This window comes from Rhipicephalus microplus, chromosome 4 (genome assembly GCF_043290135.1).
Source record: "Rhipicephalus microplus isolate Deutch F79 chromosome 4, USDA_Rmic, whole genome shotgun sequence".
NCBI classification, from domain to species: domain Eukaryota; kingdom Metazoa; phylum Arthropoda; class Arachnida; order Ixodida; family Ixodidae; genus Rhipicephalus; species Rhipicephalus microplus.
Genome location: NC_134703.1, coordinates 111941177 through 111961458, shown reverse-complemented (window position 1 = coordinate 111961458; position 20282 = coordinate 111941177). Strand labels below are relative to the sequence as shown.

General features: G+C 44.2%; 1 protein-coding gene across 1 annotated transcript; it reads right to left on the bottom strand.

Moving 5' to 3' along the window:
• Positions 1-2591: 2591 nt before the first annotated feature.
• On the bottom strand, positions 2592-18662 carry LOC142814573 (uncharacterized). The gene is made up of 8 exons (XM_075893499.1): positions 18374-18662; positions 15082-15254; positions 13621-13728; positions 12139-12210; positions 6276-6441; positions 4128-4258; positions 3876-4034; positions 2592-2947 (listed from the first exon to the last, which is right to left on the bottom strand). Exons 1-8 carry the CDS (start codon positions 18489-18491, stop codon positions 2633-2635), a joined length of 1242 nt encoding a protein of 413 aa, XP_075749614.1. The 5' UTR covers positions 18492-18662; the 3' UTR covers positions 2592-2632.
• Between the last annotated feature and the right edge of the window lie 1620 nt (positions 18663-20282).

Genomic DNA, 20282 nt, shown 5'->3' with positions numbered 1-20282 from the left:
TCGTTGGGAGACTGATTGAAATGTTAGGTTTAGCGTCCTAAAATCACCATATGATTATGAGAGACGCTGTACTGGAGGGCTCCGGAAATTGTGACTACCTGGAGTTTCCTTACACCCAATTCTAAGCACATGCACCTGCAGCATTTTCGCCTTCATTGAAAAATGCAGCTGCCACAGCCAGGATTTGATCCCGCGACATGCGCGTCAGCAGCCAAGCACCTTAGCCGCTAGACCACCAAAGAGGGGCACCAATAATATTGAGTCTAACGAAGAAAAAAAGCCTATACATTTATGCTTCTTGCTCTCCGTATGAGAGGACAACACAAAACAAATTGCCCGCAGCTTCCCTCGGGGGAACACTGAGGAGGATGCGGAGCATATAATTGGTTAACGGGGTGTTAAAGTGCGACTTACTTGGGTCGATGGCTAAATTGGTTAACGTGGTTGTGAAATGGGGTGTTAAATTGCGACTTACTTGGGTCGATGGCTAAATTGGTTAACGTGGTTGTAGGAGGGGGTGTTAAATGAGTGAACACGTACACACGTATGCGAAAGGGCGGCGCTGGTCGAAGGGACGTCGATCATTGTGTTTGTGGATTCGTTGGAATTCATTTCACCGCGACCTTGGACGTCGACGCGCCGTACACACCAACCGACGAGCGGCAACTGAGCGAGCGAGCGCCGATCTTGAGTATATAATATATACAGCGCGACGGCGCATGCACTGTCAGCTGTTGAATGTTCTCGAAGCGCGACGGCGCATGCGCGTCCACTGGAGAATCAGGAGAATTGTAGAATGTTCTCGAAGGGGAGAAGCGCGCGCGGCACGGATGGTGGGTGACGGTGCATGCGCGCGTCAGCTGTCGAATGTTCGAGAAGGGGGAGAAGCGCAACGGCGCATGCGCGCGCGTCAGCTGCCGATGTTCTCGAAGCGCGACGGCGCATGCGCGCGCGTCAGCTGCCGATGTTCTCGAAGCGTGACGGTGCATGCGCGCTACATTATACAGCTAGCGAATGTTCGTGAAGAGGAGAAGCGCACGCGGTGTGTAGAGGAGGACGGGTGCACAGATGGTGGAGGAGTGAAGCGCGCGCGGTGTGTAGAGGAGGAAAGGATGCACAGATGGTGGAAGAAGGAGGAGGAAGCTTGCGGACGGCGCCGCACTACAAGCCTCGAGTATTAGATGCTCCGCATCTAAAAAATGACTGAGTCGTACAGCATCACATTATGTGAGAATGAACTATATATGATCATTAGCCCAGTTTAAAACGAAGTTCAGCCAAGTCGGAGTTTTCAGCATACGTGAAGATTCCACTACGAGAGACGTTCATGTTAACACAATACATCATTTACTAGCCGTGCCAAAATGCACAACCCTATTATTATGTGGCTGCACACAGAGACATATGGCATGTTTCAAAATCTGCTTCTAATTGCTACTGTGGCCACCATTGTTGTCATTACTGCTGCTCTTATCTTTTATGGCAGTTCTTTTTTTTTCGTCGTTCCTAGTTGGCTGTTTGACCACTTCGTTTTACATTGGCCTGCCACACTTTTCCAAGTAATCATCGAGTGAATTCTTTACAGGAGTTGCTTCACAAATAGACCGGTGCAAAAATTTCTAGAATCTATCAAGTACAAGTTGAGTTGCAGCGACTTGAGGCAAGGTCTAAGCAATCTCTTTCCTTCCGTACCAGCGAAGCCGCTTAAAGCTGCACAGTAGGTGACGACAAGGGAGCCAGCTACGTCCGTTCGACAGCGCACGTTGTGACCTTGAGGAATTTCTTCTTCTTTGAACACGCGGCTCACTTTCAGTGCGATCGCAAGTGCTTCGGTGTAATTCTGTACTGAATGCAATTCTAGCCCTATTAGTGCAGCAAGAGCACGTCACTCCTATGACCAATGGCCATAATTTTAGTGCTTATAACGTGGTCATTTTGGATTATGACATCACTTGTTGAGAGCAGAGCGAGCAGCTTCTGACTTTGAAAATGAGTGGCAAATTCCACTTCGCGTGCTGCGTTATTCAGCCCGCATGTTCTAGGGAGCCTCGACGGCCACCTATAGGCAGCGCCTTCTGATCATGCTCACAAAGCGTTAACGGCGTTGCTGACATTGTCAAACTTCGCAACCCACTTGAGTCGGCAATGACATGTGCGTAATATGACAACTCATCATAAAAGCAATGTCGCTTGCGACAACGTTTTCACGGGAGGACACGTCTTCGTCAGTGTAGTCTGGTTACTGGTGGTGACATTTTTTCCGGTGGTCAAACCATTAGCTACGACCGCGTTCATTGTTAAATGAGTTCCCACAGTAGTTCCAACATCCACGTGTGCAAGTGTGAATGAGTTATTTAATAAAGAATCAAACAGATTTGACTTGCTTGAGAAAGACGAACTTTCGAAACGTTGTATCTACGTCGTATTTGTATTATAATTGCTCGCAAGACTTTAGCCATCAGTGCGGGAATCGAACAGAAAAGTTGCGATTTTTTCTTACTGTATCGCTTGATCGGCCGGCTGGATAGGGAGTAAGGCTTGCCAAGTGAGAGCTTTGACTGCGTGGAAACCACCTGCGCAAAACAACTAAGTGATTGACACAGTACGTTCACCCTCTTTATTTTTTCCATTTCTACCGTACAATCCGCTGCAGGCGCAGTGATATTGCACCAACAAGAGCACCCATGATGAACAGTAAAACAGCTCCGCCTGCAAAACTTGCAATTTTCACAGTTTTCGCAAACGTATCATTCTTCGGAAGGGCCGATTGATAGCGTCGTTCGTATCTGTAGAAAAGAGCAGGTGGGGCCCTTAGCACCGTCGTATTGTCGCCGAGCCAGCTGTATTCTTCAGGCTGGAAAGGGGAAGGGCTAGATGCTTTTTCCTCCGGAAATTCGTCTTCGGTGATCCGGAGCGTGTTTGGCACGGCTGCAAATTCAATCTCCTCCTGTAAGAAACGAATAGACTTGGGTTTGGTTGTTACGACATCGTCAAGGTGACACATAGAGCAATGAAACTATAGTTATCCATCCGAAAGTACTATAGCCTTTCGGTGAGTCTTTCACGCTAGATGTCAGCCCTCAGCCGTTGTGTTAGCTTGCCGGCTGTGCTGTTGTGCTGCTGAGTACGAGAGGCAGCAGCTCTATTGGGACGAAGTGAAGACGTGAAGTTGAAGTTCAATTCAAACAAAAACGCTGTACAATGCAACGATCCCCCCATGTCGATGCATTCAGGTGCACGGGAAAGGAGCCGTGATAGTAAAATTTAAACCGCAATATCCTGCTATAGCGTAACTCATTATCGTGCTAAATAATAATCTTGGCACGCAAGAACCCTGAAGTTATACTCGTTTAATGTTAGCTCTTTTGCATCTTGTTCTCCCTGTGCGTTGCTGTGCTCTAGTTGCGCCATGCACTGCATCCATTCGCGACCACACCAGTGAGCTTCAAATCAGCAACCATTTAGTTAGTTCTACGAGCCGCGTACTCTTCTATTTCGGTATACTTTATCTCCCTAAAGCCACCTGCGTCCATAAATCGCTTAATATTTTATGGAAGTGCGAGATGCTTCAAACTGTACATTTACATGTTGTTTCAACTCGTTTAATTGCGCTATTACGTTTTTGTTTTGTTTTTGTTTCATTTTTTGCTGATTGATCGTTTTGAGTATCATTCACAATTATTTTTTTTCGCTGCAGAACATATCGATATGAAGCAGCTGAGGCCATATAGATCTCAACTTCTCCAGAGCAAAACAGAACAGAACAGAACAGAACATGTCAGAACGAACACGTGGTAGCGCATTCATTGAATAGCGTTTTATGACTATTTTCACTAATTGGAAAGAAAAGTGTGACGGAATAATAGCCTCCTCACCTTTTTTCGTGGCGCATTCGCTTTGACATTCAGCGACCCCTCGTTTACAGCTTTTTGAAGTGATGCCTTCATTATCTCAAGTGTCGGTTCATCCCTAACGGAAGGGAATCCATCAAGTAATGAAAACTGGATGTACATCTTTCTTGATTCGTCGAATACCTATAAACGACGTCAGAAACGGTAAACTTCTCTCCAGTTTTTCACGCATTTACAAGCCACACTGTTTGTGTTCGATTTAGACGTCATACTTACAGCGCGCAAGCGTCCGATTCGAAGTGTTCCGAGATTCGATTTCAAGCTGCGCACTATCTCCGATTTGCACATGGCCAGAAAAATTGGCTCGGCAGCAATGCTCGCCACGTCTTCATACTTGGCTTCCGGATCTGAAAATGAAGCGCGTGAAATATAAACAATAATTTACAGTGAGGCTGCTAAATAAAATTCCAAGTTCTTGTTTGCGCATGCAGGAGAGTTGTGGGCTCTACAGCGATCAACGAAACATGAATTGAAGTATTGATACGCAAATTTAAGTTAGTATAAAATGTTGTACGTGTCCATACGTCATTCTAATAGGTCAACATATCAGCGCGCGTATGGACCACGATGAGGTGTTATAGACCGGCACAGAGGTCCATGCTCCTTTTTGGGCATCAGGTGCAACGCTGTTAAAGTTGGCGAGACTTCTTGCAGAAGATGCATTCGCATTAAGATAGAGTTCAATGCTTCGGACCACACAAAATAGATTCTTTTCTCTTCATTTTAAGGGTGAATTATAAATGAAGTTCTTTTGTGTCCTACAGCTTGTAAACCCTGCTATGCGGCTTTTACCGTGTGACTGGATGACTTAGCGTGCTGTTGTTATCCTTTTTTGTTTGATTTTCGTATTTTACGGATATGCTCGAGTGAGTTTTCGCAGTGGCAAAAACCGACCACGAAACAAACCTAGTCTTATATCTTGCCGGTGGAACTTCTTTTATGTTTTGCACAGCATTTCACCTGATGTGTGAAACAGTGGGTAGTGTTTAAATAATTATGGTAGTCTAGATGGTGAGCCACTCAGCTGCTGCCGGAAGGTCGCGGGATCGAATCCCTTTCGTGGCGGCTGCATTTAGAGCTATTCCGCAAACTATTTCAATTTGCAACCACTTTCTTATGCGCAATATGTTTCTTAATCTCGTGTTGTCTTCTCACGGAAAATTGCACATAAAACCTGAAGCCTGGCTTTGAAACGTAACCGATACCGAGAATATCATCACTGGTGTGCTGAAATTCGGCGTTCATCGGAAATACTGCTGTATTTCAATAGGACATGATATATACTTGTCGCATGCCACGTATCATCACTTACCGTTCTCTCTTGCAACAATTGAGATAGACTTGATGGCTTCACTTCGCTGCTGCCGCACTTTAGCACAGGCTGAAGTGCGGCAGCAGCACTCTTAGGCGCTTTCCAGAAGCCACCGTATAACATTGCTGATTTTTCGCATAAACTTGATTACACCTTCAGTGAACTTATCTAAAAATAACTAGGCAAAGAACCAGCGCTTTGTTGGCTAATTGCCCAGAAAAAATATGTAGAAACAATATCGCTTCAATTACAGTATATTGCTACAGATTTCGTTCGTGTACTCATTAATTGCAGTCTAAGTTATACTACATCCTGCGCGGGTTACATATGACACATCTAATGTACTCAACCTTATACTAACTAGTGACCACTATAATGTACTATCGCAAAGCTTTCTGAAAGAGTTAAGAGATCATATGTACTCGCCACGTTGATCTTTCAGTTGATGCTAAGAGGAAAATCCAACAAATCTCAATCCTTATATAACAGAGGAAAAAACGAAGTCTTTACTAAGGACTTACGCAATTTCTTTCGGACCTTCCAGATATTATTTCCTATGCATTCTACTTAAAACAAACGTGCAGTATTGAGGAATAAAACAGCCAAACACTAAAGTACAAACTATGAATGACCATGCACACGAACATAATAAGCCGTTGTTTACCGAAGCCCTAAAAGGTTCATTCCGAATAATGATATCCACAAGCATGTTTCCTTTTAGGCCTGCAATGTTGAAAAAATCAAAATTTTTCACGAGACATTATTCACATTTTCCATGTCTTCAGCAGGTAAAGAATTGAAATCGAAATATTGGCATCTTCGACAAGTTTTCTAAGCAGCGTTGGAAGCATTAAACCTAATTTTATATGCTGATTTTCTTCTGTTTTGTTTGATGCTGCTCTTCAAAATCTTGCTCTATGTTGTGATGATTTTCGATGTTCCATAGCTTCTCTTTCTTTTCCATGTTTTGAGAAGGAACTCTCGTTTTGTCGTTGCTTGTTCTTGTTCTATGCGCATTCAATTGCAAAAGAAGGGCATGCGAGCTCACTTACACGCCAACTCGAACTGCATCGGATAAACATTGTCTCCCATGCAGTCAGTGACATCGAAGGCCTGCAGATCCGTGACCCACTTGTTGGCTCTGTCCACTCTGTAGAAGGAGAACGTCAGCTTCTCCCAATCGATGCTTCCTTCGCCGCCCGCTGTGGTATCGTCAGTCTGAGGACACAGCAACGAGAGAAAAAGTTTGTACGCTAGTGGTCAAATTCAAAACTTCATTTGAATTTCAGCAATAACAAATTTCTACAGTGTGACCTAAAGTAGACAGAGAACACGCACATGAAGAGCTACATGATCATGCAAACAATTAGCCAGCCAACTCACTTTCTCGAGTAAGTATTGTCGAACAGTGGCATTCTCTTCTTTTTTCTCTCGTACTTGCACGATGATGTGCAAGTTCACGTCATAATAGGCCCATTCACATGGTTCGCTCACTGAGTCCTAACATTTCTATCCTTGCGTGCACAAACGAAAATTACCTAGCTTAAGCGAAGGCAGCTGGGTCAGTTGCTCGTGTTTACAGCTATGTAACACCATACTGACCAACACAGACATGAACAAGCAGAAAGTATCCAGCAACGTCGTTAGAAATACACTAAATGGCACTGCTGGCATATTTCAGAAATAATCGCCCCTGGCCTCATTCCCCGGTATCATAGCTAACGTAACCTATACTATAACCTAGCATACTTTAACTTCAAACTTAGCACGTCCTAATCTCTAACCCAACCTCTCAAGTGAATTTCCTAACCTAACTTATACTAGCGTATTGTCTTTCCTAGATCTGTGTCAAAACTATGACACCTTATGCTGTGGCCGTTTTACGGTGGTCTAGTTTCTGCAGGCAGTGGAGCAACGGTTTTCAGTGTTATCAACGTGATCGGCCGGCCATGAACGGCGGGTGATTACAGTGGCATGATTACGAGTAGACAGAACCGCTTCAATGTAGCGGCCTTGACTGCGTTTTGCTTTCAGCGTATTTGTCTTCTATGTCATTTCAGACACACGGTTGTTTTTAACGTTTCATCGAAATCTGTGTTTGAAGTCTGATTGTGCGATGGTCAACATTAGACACATTAGGGAGATTTAGAATACCGTTTGCAAGTGCTGCGGGCGTTGAGGGCGAAGCGGGCGTGATAAGAGTTTTAGAATAGCGTTTGTCCTGCCGCTAACCGCACCGCACGATCGCAGCGACACCGTAGCCTCGAAACCAGCGCTTGCGTGCTACATGCTGGCAACGCTTTCTAGATTTCCCGTACCTGCCGGATTATCGGCGGTCACTTGGATTATCGGCGGTCACACCCAAAAAAAAAAGTCTGGCGCGCACACACGTAACGATAGGTAGTGATAACTATGTGACACTCTCGCGAGATCTCAAATTATAGAGCAGCCAGATTGCAAGATAGTACAGGACATAAAACCATGGATCTAACAATTCGGTTTGACTTGATTCGGTACGACATCATGCGGTAGCGGCCATTATCACGGCCACAACCGCACGATCACATTAAGAAGCATTCGAAAACTGCTTCATTTCTCACATGATACGTGTAGTGGATGAAAACGCCCGGTATGGTCGATACGATAAAATAAAGGTGTTGTTCAGTGCTTCGCTTGCAGCATACGCAACGTACCGTGCTGTGTACGTAGCATTGTCACGTACACCCAACTAAATGTGTATATTCTTTACGAAGTTCCGTGAATCGTGTAGCAAGAAGGCGAAGCTCTGGCGTCTTCATCTGCGAAAAAAGAAAAGAACAAGAGAATCTGCCCCGCAGAGGAAGACTCCCGTTTCCACACAGCCTGCAATGGTGAGATTATTTCTGCAGTTAAAATGCTTCTCCACTCTCAGCGCGTCATTGTCACCACTTTCCTTTCCGGAATGATGTATCAAACGTATTGAGCTATTGTTACTTATTTACTTTTTGCGAACTGATATTCGTTTGTGAAGGTATGCACATTTAATTTACGTAGAGTATGCTTGGCACGAAAAAAAATATTGTTTTTGATCGGAGCACAACATTGCCGCCCTCAATATTCTCTTTCTTGGACAATGTAATTAATTTTCTTTCCAAACGACCTCCGCTGGCTGTACTGTGAACCCAACGCTTATGTATATTAATCCTTGAGGGGTCTTCGAGAAATGAAGCGATGGGATGTGATGGGATGTGGAAACAGTTTTTCGAAACTTTGTTGCAATGAAACCACACGAGTTTGGCGTCGCATGTTTTTGTACAACTCTTCTTTCCATTCGGCCTTAGCTTCTTTATTACCTTTAACAGTAGAAAAAAAACCTGCTGATAAAGTTGTTCTTCATCTGCACGCAAGAAATCGTTTACTAAATTTAGAGATTGTGGGTTCAATGCCAGTGGCCAACGGAAGACCTCAGATATATGGCACACATTCTCAGGATTTAGGCACATCTGTACGTGGCACCATCTCACTGCGGTAACAACGGTGTCCTGCCATGACTGAATAGCAAATGGGCGAAAAAATTGTCCCTTTTGAAATAAGCTATTTATCAAAAATTACTTTGGTATCTGTACAGCAGAGACCTACTGGAACATTTTGGAGAAATTTCGCTCTCGCTCTACTAAGCTAGTGGCTCGATTCCCAAGACAACTGAACACCACCCATCGTAAATACACAAGGTCCCGTTGTAAAATATTAAACAGCCAAGGAAACCACATGGTTTGTAGTGATAAACTGCAACTATAACAGAATGTTTAATGAAGTCTCTGCTACCCGGGAGTAGTTTTTGAGAACTACCTTTTTTCGTCAGATATGATTTTTTCGCTTACTTGCATTCAGTTACGACAGGCAGCCAACAAGAGATGGCGCTACGTGTAAACATCCCCAAATCCGGGTTATGGTCAGGAACATGACAATGAGCTCTTTACTGCTTCATGATCCTGGCAAAACTGATAGCTGTTCTGCCGGAAAACAAAGCGAACCACGAGTGTGAGCTCTCCCCAGTCCACGTGTACTTGTAGTCTTCGAACATGCAAACCAGCACCCCCCCCCCCACCCACCCATTCCCGCTTCCCATGTTGTATTATAGCGACGGCCTGAAATCCCATCTGCTGTCGCACAGGTGAATATAACAAGTTGACTACTATCAAGAAAACACGCGAGAAACTATACCTCTGACTGCTTCTGCAATATTGCAAATTTACTGAAGCTTATTGCAAAGCTACTTCTACATGTCTTAGAATAATAGCCTCAATGGTAGGACTACAAGTGTCACTTGCTTAAATTCTTTTTGGAAACTGCACCAATCGGCTTTAGACGAAAAGTACATCGGGAATTCGTTCGCAAGACAATAAATGTGCTTCGTCAAGCTTCCTCCGAGGGACATGAGATTGTGTACGGTTAGCTGCCTGAACATTGTAGTATCGTTTTCAACGACCTCGCTGACGATACCACCTAGTTCACCTACGAGGGGACCGTGACACTTTCAGTATCCTGGCTGAGGACAGATGCTAGAAGGGGCCTTCATTTTTTTCTTGCTGAAGCAATATCTTAGACATCGAGACGCAAATCGACTGTCTCTAACTGTCATCCAACTATAACCTCGTTCTATCAAGGAAGCTGAAAACTCGATCGCAGCACTCCCGTCTCCACACACTTTTACTGTGCCGCCTGAGGTCAGGAGTGGCTTTCACACAGGCGTATTCTTTTGGCGTATATGTGACATTGGCCTCATGTGACATTGTCACCAGAAGAGTAGAGTATGTGCCGACGAAAATACGAACATTTTCCCGTGGCGGGGGTCTTGTGGCTAAGGTACTAGGCTGCGTAGAATAAAAAAATACTCGTGCGAAGAATGAAAAAATAGCCAGTTTGCCGATTATTAGCATGCACAAAAATATAAAATATGATGACTAGATGAAAACATGACATAATTATCGCTTAACGAAAGAATCCTTTTTTATTTCTTTTATTCTTCGCACGCGCAAAGCTGAGCGAGGTCCAGCGGTTTTGTTTGGCGCCCATTCTTTTCTGCACTCTTTTCCAGAAATGTTCGTATTTTCGTAGGCATGTACCAGATTCACAGACGGGTCACAAGTACAGGTTTCTCCGCCCCACCGCGGTGGTCTAGTGGCTAAGGTACTCGGCTGCTGACCCTAAAGTCGCGGGTTCAATTCCCGGCTGCGGCGGCTGCATCTCCGATGGAGGCGGAAATGTTGTAGGCGCGTGTGCTCGGATTTGGGTGCACATTAAAGAACCCCAGGTGGTCAAAATTTCCGGAGCCCTCCACTACGGCGTCTCTCATAATCAAATGGTGGTTTTGGGACGTTAACCCCAGAAATCAATCAGTACAGGTTTCTGGTTTAAGTACTTGTTGCTTGCTTACCACGAAAAAAAAAAACGCTTGCAGCTCGCGCTCGTGTTGCTTGCGAGAACTTGTGTGTCTCTCTAGCATTTTCGCCACCTTTCTTTCTTTCTTGTTCTCTTTTCTAGTTCTGTTTTTACTTCAATGTCATTATATTTTTCGTCATTTATTTCATTCTACTTCTTGCTTGTTTCCTCTCTTTCAAATTTTACACATGTTTTTTTTGCCTGCGTTACAACAAGGAACGACAGCTGACGGCAGCATGCAAAACCTCGGACCTTTAACGTGTTCCTCACGTTAAAGAACCCCAGGTGGTCAAAATTTCTGGAGCCCTCCACTACGGCGTCTCTCATAATCATATGGTGGTTTTGGGACGTTAAACCCCACAAATCAATCAATCAACGTGTTCCTCGCGTAATATCATCGTCACGGCACTCGAAAAACGAGTGAAAGAAAAAAAAAACATTATTTTGCCGCGAGCACGTGCTCTATATGCTACAGATGGCTATACAACATACGGTTTCGCTATGTTTTACGGGAAGCAGCAACAACAGCATGCGATAACAAAATACGGTCACAATATAAATAAAGAGAAAAGTAGACAGGAAGAAAGAGAGAGAAAGAGACAGAGTGAAACCAAAAAGACAGAGAAATAGAGAGAAAGATATCGAGAGACACAATCATAAAAATATATAAAAGAACAATTAGCAGTGGTTTAGCTAGGCTATGCCTGGACGCACCTAGCGCGTGCTTCGGACGGACGGATGGACAGACGGACTTGCAAGGGAGCTCACGCATATCAAGTGCCGGTCCACTGGTAACACGTCACTTCAAGAGCTTCCAGGTCTTCTCGGGCGCGCCAGCTGTATGTCATGTGACGTCATCGCTCCTCGGTCATTCGCAGCCTCTGCTCTTGATAAGCCACGCGAACCTGCCTAACCTCGGCCAGTGCAGCTTAGGCTACAAAACTGAGAAGGAACCAGGACGGCCACAGAGCTGTGCTCCACCTTCGCGGCTGGTACTCCTAGTGCGAAGCTGCTTTCCTGGTTTGACATCTCGCTAAACGCAAAGAAATTGTGAACGTTAAATCACGCCCTAAACTCAGTTTGAAACGTGTCCACTGTTGGTATTATTATATTTATGCGATGCCTCTGGTCGTGCACAGTGCTCGACTAGTGCCAGTTCCCTGCCCGCAAGGTGTCTGGTCGCCTTTTCGAAAGGGAATGTACCACTGTGAAAAAATGTATAAAGGCCGAAAACGTGTGTCTGTTCCGTAACAGTGCTGAGCGTGTTACCCTGTGGCATCTACTTTTAGGTGACGTTTGTGTGGCCGTAGGCCAGGCGTCTCTCACGTTGACGTCAGGCCGACAGGTTCACATCAGACGGGACAAACCAAACAAGCGCTAAGAAGCACAATATTCCTTTACCATGGCGGCTTTCCGTCTCTGACAGCTATAAACGCGTTTGCTCTTTTGAACGGCATTTTCATCGCACGCCTTCTTTTAGGAGAACTGGCTTACGTGCGCGTTGTAGATTTCCAAGCTGACCAAAGGGAGACTGGGGGAGTCCCACATGCCAAAAGTTTGCTTTTCCTGAAAACAAAAGGAAAAGAAAGACAATGAAAAAATAAATTAACACCTGTAGGCATGCTTTATACACAGAAACAGGGTGATTTTGAGGTGTTTCTTTCTTTTCTGAGCATTTAGTGATGAACATAGATGAATAAAATTCCTTCAATTTCTCATGACTTTTTTTTTACTATCCGCAATCAACAAATCGCTGTCGCAGTTTCTAACAACACGAACACTTTCAACGACGCGTATAACGCCCTAATCTCTTTCAGACCCAGTGGTTCCAACTGAAATAATAAATTTTGTAGGTCAGTCAGCGTGCGGTAAAGATAAAGCGCTGTTCTTCTCCAAGAGGCCGTATTTAGCATCTGATGTGGTGCCAACGTAGCACGCGCAGGTAACGGTGGTCACGTGTCAAGGAAGAAATGTCCGAAGCGGTAGGGCACATTGCGCATTCTAATGATGATGATGATGATGATGATGATGATCAATCTGCATGGCTCACATCCACTCTGTGGGAATAATCAAACAGCAAATCATTGTTGAGGTGCATTTTTTTCCACTGTTGATAGATAGGACTTTTATTTCTGTTCTGCACCAAAACTCTGAATTCTGTCTTCCCATCTCAATATTCTGTATTAAATTGAGCATACTTTATAAAATATTGCGGATTAATATTTACATTCCGCTAATCGGCACTGTAACTATTCTTCGTTGAAGATTATCAGCAAAACCCCGCCGCGGTGGTCTGGTGGCTAAGTTACTCGGCTGCTGACTCACGGGATCGAATACCGGATGTGGCGGCTGCATTCTATATGGAGGCGACAATGCTGTAGGACATTGTGCTCAGATTTCGGTGCACGTTAAAGAACTCCAGATGGCCGAAATTTTCGGAGCCCTCTACTATGGCATCTCTCATAATCATATAGTGGTTTTCAAACGTTAAGCCCCACACTGTATATATAAAAAAGCGACAATTTTATTTATTTTTTATTTACTTCCCCATGCGCATCTCAATGTGTGAAAACCTGCTAGTTATATTGAAAATAATTTATTTGAGAGTAAAAGGGCATTGTCTTTTATTATTCCCTTTCGCTCTTAGCTCGTTTCTTTCCTCTTCTAAGCTTCGAAATTATGTTGTAGGCCCGTGTGCTCAGATTTGGGTGCACGTTAAAGAACCCTAGGTGGTCTAAATTTCCGGAGCCCTCCACTACGGCGTCTCTCATAATTATATAGTGGTTCTGGGACGTTAAACCCCACATATCAATCAATCAATCAAATAAGCTTCAAAATTGAACGTTTAAGGCGTCTATATACTTACAGGAAAGGTACTTGCAATGCCCGTGGTCAACTTGCCTTATTTTTCTCTCTTTTTTTGTGTCTCTCTCTACTTTGACCTAGTGCCATTTTTTTATTACTCTTGTCTCTCACCTTCTGCTCACCTACACACCACTCCCAGACGGTGGTGATATTCGCTCGTGATGGCCAGTCACTGCGTTTGCCTTGCCACACGTTGCAGGGAATTCCACGCTTCCGCGTCTGAAACGAGAGATAACTACTACAACCTCTTTGGCAATCTTTTTGCACTAAGGTTTAATATTATAAAACTTCTATTTAACGAAGCAGCTTGTGCAACCCCATGTTTCTGATAGGAAAGACTGGTTGCATACATCCACAAAAATGTTTCTTCTGCAGAAGCAAGAAAATCAAGTGAAGTGTCATGAAGGTCTGCTCTTGTAGTCAATAGTCATTTTTCATGTCTTTTCCTATGAATCTGCAGCGTCCAAATTAAATATTTTGCCGCCATACTTCCACGAACTTTGTGTCAGGCTGTACACCTATCGCGCAATAGCAAAACATTATTTGTTTGGTTGTCCTCTTGTGGTATATTACTAACCAGATATGAACCCAAGGACTAGTTCTCTTACACTAATTTCAACGCTGTTTGGTACATACTAAATACCAAGACAGTTCACTTTTTCTATCCCTCTCAGTTTTTAGTAAATAACAATAATAACAAGGCAGACTTCTTCGTATTCATAAACGTACTGATACAGTAAGGATCAGATTACCAACCATAATTTTCCATTATAAAGGCATGTAATTTGGGTATTTCGTTTTTGAGCAGAACGCTTGACATTGTATTTGTGGGTACGCAACCAGTAATATTCGGCATTTATCAGTACATCGTATTTTTCAAGACTCTTTTTTTTATTCATATTAGAAGATTTTCATTTCTTGGGCTCTCTTCTGTTTTGTAGCACAAGTTCTGCTTCATGCTCTGTTTGGCAATGAACAAGCGCAGTCTTGGAAGTTTCATCACTTCATTCACATCACAAATGGAGTTTCTCAATAATGGTCTTGTGTGTTGTTTGCGCACGGGAATATAAGGCTGTTGTGCGCTCCAGTGTCCTTTCAATATCAGTGCTGCATCGTGCGTAGTTTGAGCCTGCACTGCGTTGGTAGTCATCAAGCTTTGGCGTTTAAAAGTTATAGGCCAGGTGTCTACTCAAACCAGTCTTTTTTTACCTCGAAGCTAAATTAAAGTAAATGACACATGGAAGTATAAAAATCACATCGAATGCTACGTTGGAGGCAAACTCCTATTTATATTCCTTCTCTAACTCTATATCCGAGAAGTTTATTATGGCGAGCTTCATACAAACTCTGCTCAGTCAGCCCCTTCAACAATGTCAACATGCTTTCATTACGTTTAGGCCCAACAAAACCAAACTTGACCGTTTCTATTTACGTTTTTATCAACCACTACAAGTGGCGAATCGTTTGACCTTCTATTGTCTATGCTAAAGCGTTTTACCCTGTTTTCTCACTAGCATTTCAGTCTTTCTTCTTTTTTTTAATTTTCACCATCCGTAACCTTTTTTTACGTACCTGTTTCTTCAGAAAATATTTAGTCCTGTCTGTGCCGAAGAAAAGCGTGGGCGAAAGATTCGGTACATCCTGGAATTCTATAATGGACTCCATCATGAAGGGTAGTCTTCTCAATGTTCTGTTCTGGCATCGCGTCATTCCCCTCTTCAAGTGTTGTATGTCGAACACAAGCTCTGTGTTGGAAAAGAAAGAAACAAGCGTTTTCGGTTGTTTTTTTTTTACCTGAGGGATTGAATACATATGTTTGCCCTTCGACATGCTAGAAGGCAGGTTGCGATTACTCTTGTTTCAGGCATAACGTTCTCAGTGGCTTAGCGAGGGGGTGGCACACTAGGCCCGTGCCCCCCCCCCCTCCGAAGTTTAGCACCATGGCCTAGAAAGCAAAAAAAAAATCACAGCATATCCACGGGGTGAATGATGGAGAGTGGGGCGAAGCTGAGTCCGCACGCCGCTGCCACGCTGCTTCGGCGTCCCGTTCTCCTACAACGGGATCTTGTCGGTGCCGCCGTACAGCTTCACGGCACGCTTCTGCCCTCAAGCACTCGCACATCGGGGTTCTGTCTTCGAGCGCGTGCCGCCGCCACTGCCTTGTGGGCACGCCGCTCTGCAGCCTTGTGCATGCGCCGACCTTTTAATGGCGTGCGCGCGCCAAAACGGCTTTTATTTTACTACACCGCACCCCCTAGCGTACGGTGCCGCTGACGAACATGCGATTGCCTACTTCGTGTGACGTCATTTCTATTTCCTCGTGCGCTCGCACATCGAAGTTCTGTCTTCGAGTGCGAGCCGCCACCGCCTTGCGCGTTTCATACTTCTAAAGACGATAGTCTTTCTTGGGGACCTTCGACGCAAAAATTTTGGTCTGTCTGTCTGTCTGTCTGTCTGTCTGTCTGTTTGTCTGTCTGTCTGTCTGTCTGTCTGTCTGTCTGTCTGTCTGTCTGTCTGTCTGTCTGTCTGTCTGTACATTTGTCTGTTCACTCTTAATGGTATGAAACGGCCGACCCCATCCACAGCGCCCACCAATGTCGCTCAAGGTTTAGCGTTCATGCTTGTGCAAGTTTTAATTAAAAAGCAATTACTGCGCGTGTCTGGAGCACCATAATAACAAGTATATATTCTACATGTGCGTCTTTTACTAGAAAAGCCATACATAAGTAATTTTAAGGACCTTAGTGCTTATCATGCTGCGCTGACCATGCAACGCTTGCATGGAACGAATAGTGTTTCCAACGCTTTGCTAAGACGAGACAGTGGTGGCACCTACCCGTCGCCTTGAGTTCTACATTTTATCACCTCTGACATGGGCGCGCACAGCCGCCTCAGAGCCACACGCTTTGTTTTCTAATAAAACTGCCAGATGGCGCTCATGCCTCACGTGTGACGTGACTTTATGCGCTCGTTCGCCTCCACTGCACGCTCGAGGCACTCTAACGCAGCGCCTCCAGAATACCACTCACCGATTTTCTTGCGCAGAACATCAAGTAAATGGCTAGTTCACTCTCTCTACACGCAAGACTATCGTCTTTCAATGACATTTGCAGAAAGATGCAGATACAGGGCCAAATTTTTTTTATCAGCAAACAGTGAATTATCTGCTCGCCACGTCCCTCCGTCGTGTGTCTGTCTATCTGACGCACAAACGGACGGACGGGCGGATGCACGAGCGGACGCATGTAGAGACGCATGGATGGACGGATGAATGCACGGACGAACGCAGGGACGGATGCAAGGATAGATGCACTGGAGGACGAGCGGACGCATGGATAGATGAATGAATGAATGGACGCATGGATGAACTTATGGACGCACGGATGGACGCATGAATCAACAAATGGACGCACGGACGGACGGAAGCACGCATAGACGAACGCAGGAATGGAAACCCGGGTGGATGGACAGGCGCACAGATATACACACGGATGAATGCACGAGAGGACGGACGGACGGACGCACGATTGAACAGACACACGGATGGACGGACTCATGAACGTATGGACTGGTGGACGAACGGATAGACTGAAGCAAGAACGAACGAACGGACAGAAGTGCGGACGGACTGGCGGTCGCTTCACCCCACTCATCACCATTCACTCCCTGGATATGCTATGATTTTTATTATTTATCATACTACAACTAACGTCCTCTAGTGTCGTTCCAATTGCATTTTTCATTACATACACTTTTCGTTATATGTACAAGTAGCACCCTTTCCGACCGGTTCAAGAACTAACAAGAGGGGGCTAGATACGATTACGACGGGACGCTCAGCCCACGCCTTAAGGAGCTTCACTCCTAAAAAGGATCATATAAAGTGGTACACCCCTCCCAAAATCGGGGAGGCGCCTCCACCCCCGACTAAAGCTTCTGCCTATACGCACCTGGTGCCTGTCATGAGCGCAATGGGTGATTTATTGCACCATTGATGGTATAGATACGTTTCGACGTGCAACAGTCTTCATGTGCGCAAATTTGGATGTGAGTTTGTTTTGGATGTGTGTGGTAGTTTTCTGGGGTTGAGTTTGTTTTGAATGTGTGTGGTAGTTTTTTGGGGTGGGTGGGGGATTATGGGAAAACGAGTATGGCTATCGATGGTTTCACATCTGACTACATCGAACTATAGACTATCTAGGGTTTCACATCTGACTCCATCGAATCATAGGCTGCCTGTGGTTTCACATCTTACTCCATCTAATTTGCGACTGTCTATAGTTTCTCATCTGACTCCATTGAATCATAGACTACCTATGGTTTCACATCTGACTCCATCGAACCACAGACTGTCTGTGGTTGCCCATCTGATTCCATTGAACCAGAGACTGTCTATGGTTTCCCATCTGACTCCATCAAATCATAGACTGTGTAAGGTTTCACATCTGACTGCATCGAATTATATACTATCTATAGTTTCATATGACTCCATCGAATCATAGACTATCTATGGTTTCATATCTGACTCCATCGAATCATAGACTATATATGGTTTGACATCTAACTCCATCGAACCATAGACTGCCTGTGGTTTCACATCTTACTCCATCTAACCAGAGACTGTCTATAGTTTCACATTTGACTCCATCGAATCATAGACTGTGTATGGTTTCACATCTGACTGCATCGAATTATATACTATCTATAGTTTAACGTGACTCCATCGAATCATAGACTATTTATGGTTTCACATCTGACTCGATCAAACCATAGACTATATATGGTTTGACATCCGACTCCATCGAACCATGTACTTATAGGGTTTCACGTCTGATTACATCGAACCATAAACGCAACGGCTCACCGTGAGTTCCTGATATTATGCGGTTCACAGATTTCACGCCTTCTGGCAGGGCAAATTCGTTGATGCTTGACGTCTCCGAGCTGAAATCAATCCGGTAAAGCCTTTCTGTGGTGTCCATGCGAACCTACAGAAAAGCAAGGGAACCCGAGTTTACATAGGTGGTATCCTTGTGAAAGAAAATAACCGACCATAGCGAGCCCATGTCTGTTCAACAACGTAGTTCCCACTTGTTTCTAAATCTCGAGACGCATTTTATTGAAGCATGGCATCTTGAAAGTTTGACAGAGCTAATAAAACGTACCAACAAGTCTAGTGTAACGCGGAAGTAGGGCTCAGCCCGAGAATCAGGTCTCATTTCCTTCCTTTTGTTTCTGTCTATGTTCCTTGCATCTCTTAATTACACCCTTTTTCTTCCTACGCCTTTATTTCGACTTTCCTTCTCCAGTTATTTGTTTGTCTTTCTTTCTTTTTCTTTCTGTCTTGCTCTCTGTTTTGGTATGTGTTTTTCATGTCTGTTCCTTTGATTATCTGTCTCCCTCTTTATGTGCCTTTCTCTGTGTTTCGTTTTTTCTATCTTCTTGTCTCTGTGTCACCTTTTTTTTCTCATTTTCTACTCCTTTTTCGTCTTTGTTTCTCTTTCTATCTCTCTTTATTCCTTCGTTTCTTTGTCTTTTTCTAAGTTTGTCTGCCTTTTAATTATTTTGGTTTCTTTGTTTCTTAATATATATATATATATATATATATATATATATATATATATATATATATATTCCTTTCTTTCTCGTCTTTTTCGGTCTTAATTTTCTTTTTTTTTTCATTTCTGCCTTCTTATTTATATCTTGTTCTTCCTGTCTTTCTTTTTTGGGTGTTCGTTTTGATTTGACACTCACCCCTCGTGCATGGTAGTGGCGCTTGCCCCATTCTTGTAGCGGATGCCCACGTGAGGCGTTTCGGACGAAGGAGCACAAGTTACCTATAGCTTGCACTGTTTCACCGTTAAGAGACTGAAAAGAGCATGATCCCGTTCCTGATGAACGTTTTTTTTTTTTCGGGACTGGGCTCAAGTTACCGACAGCTTATGCAGCTTCGCTGCTGAAATATCGTTCATCCCACCATCATAGCAGTCGGTATGAAGAAAAAAAGTGAACCGTGTCCTTTCAGAAGTACTCGAGTGTTTAGTTTAGGCCTATGTTTCTATACGAGAGCTTGTCGAATGCATCCTGGTGTTTGACAGCAGTAGAACATTATTTGGAACCGATGCACCCCCGCTGACGCCTAGTGGTGTTTCTCCAGACCAACGACTAAACTCTATAATCATGAGTAAATCTTTGTGGTAGAAGCAGCAGTCAACATGCACTTCGGCGCAGCATATGCTGAATCTAGCGCAATAATGTTGCACATCGATATGCACTTATTCAAAGCATCGTAATTTCGCCATAGAAATGTCAAGATGCAAGAAAAGGGAGAAAAGAGGTGCACCACCACTTTTACTGTATCTTGCCCTGTCTTGTCACCTACTGTATCTATCGTGAAGCACTGCACGTGCATGGGGTGGTTGAATAAAATAAAAGTGGGTGCGCAAAGCGGAGCAGCTGAGACGTTCAAGATGACCGGCGTCCAGCCAAATCCTCACGCAGTTGCTTCCCACACGTTGGAATACAATTACGAGTGTTTGGGATTAACTGACTTTAAAGATGTTTTCACATTCAGGTGACTGCATTGATTAGTGAGCCCAGTTTCCGTGCTAGTACTCTCACAAGGGTGGCCAGCATATGCAATAGCCTCCATTGGGAAGACAAGGCATTCATTTTCACTTATTCCTCTCGTAGGTAGACTTTTTTTTTTGTACGAGGTGCTTTATAGCTATAAGGCAAAGTGATTGAGACAAAAGGCTAAGAACACAAACCAC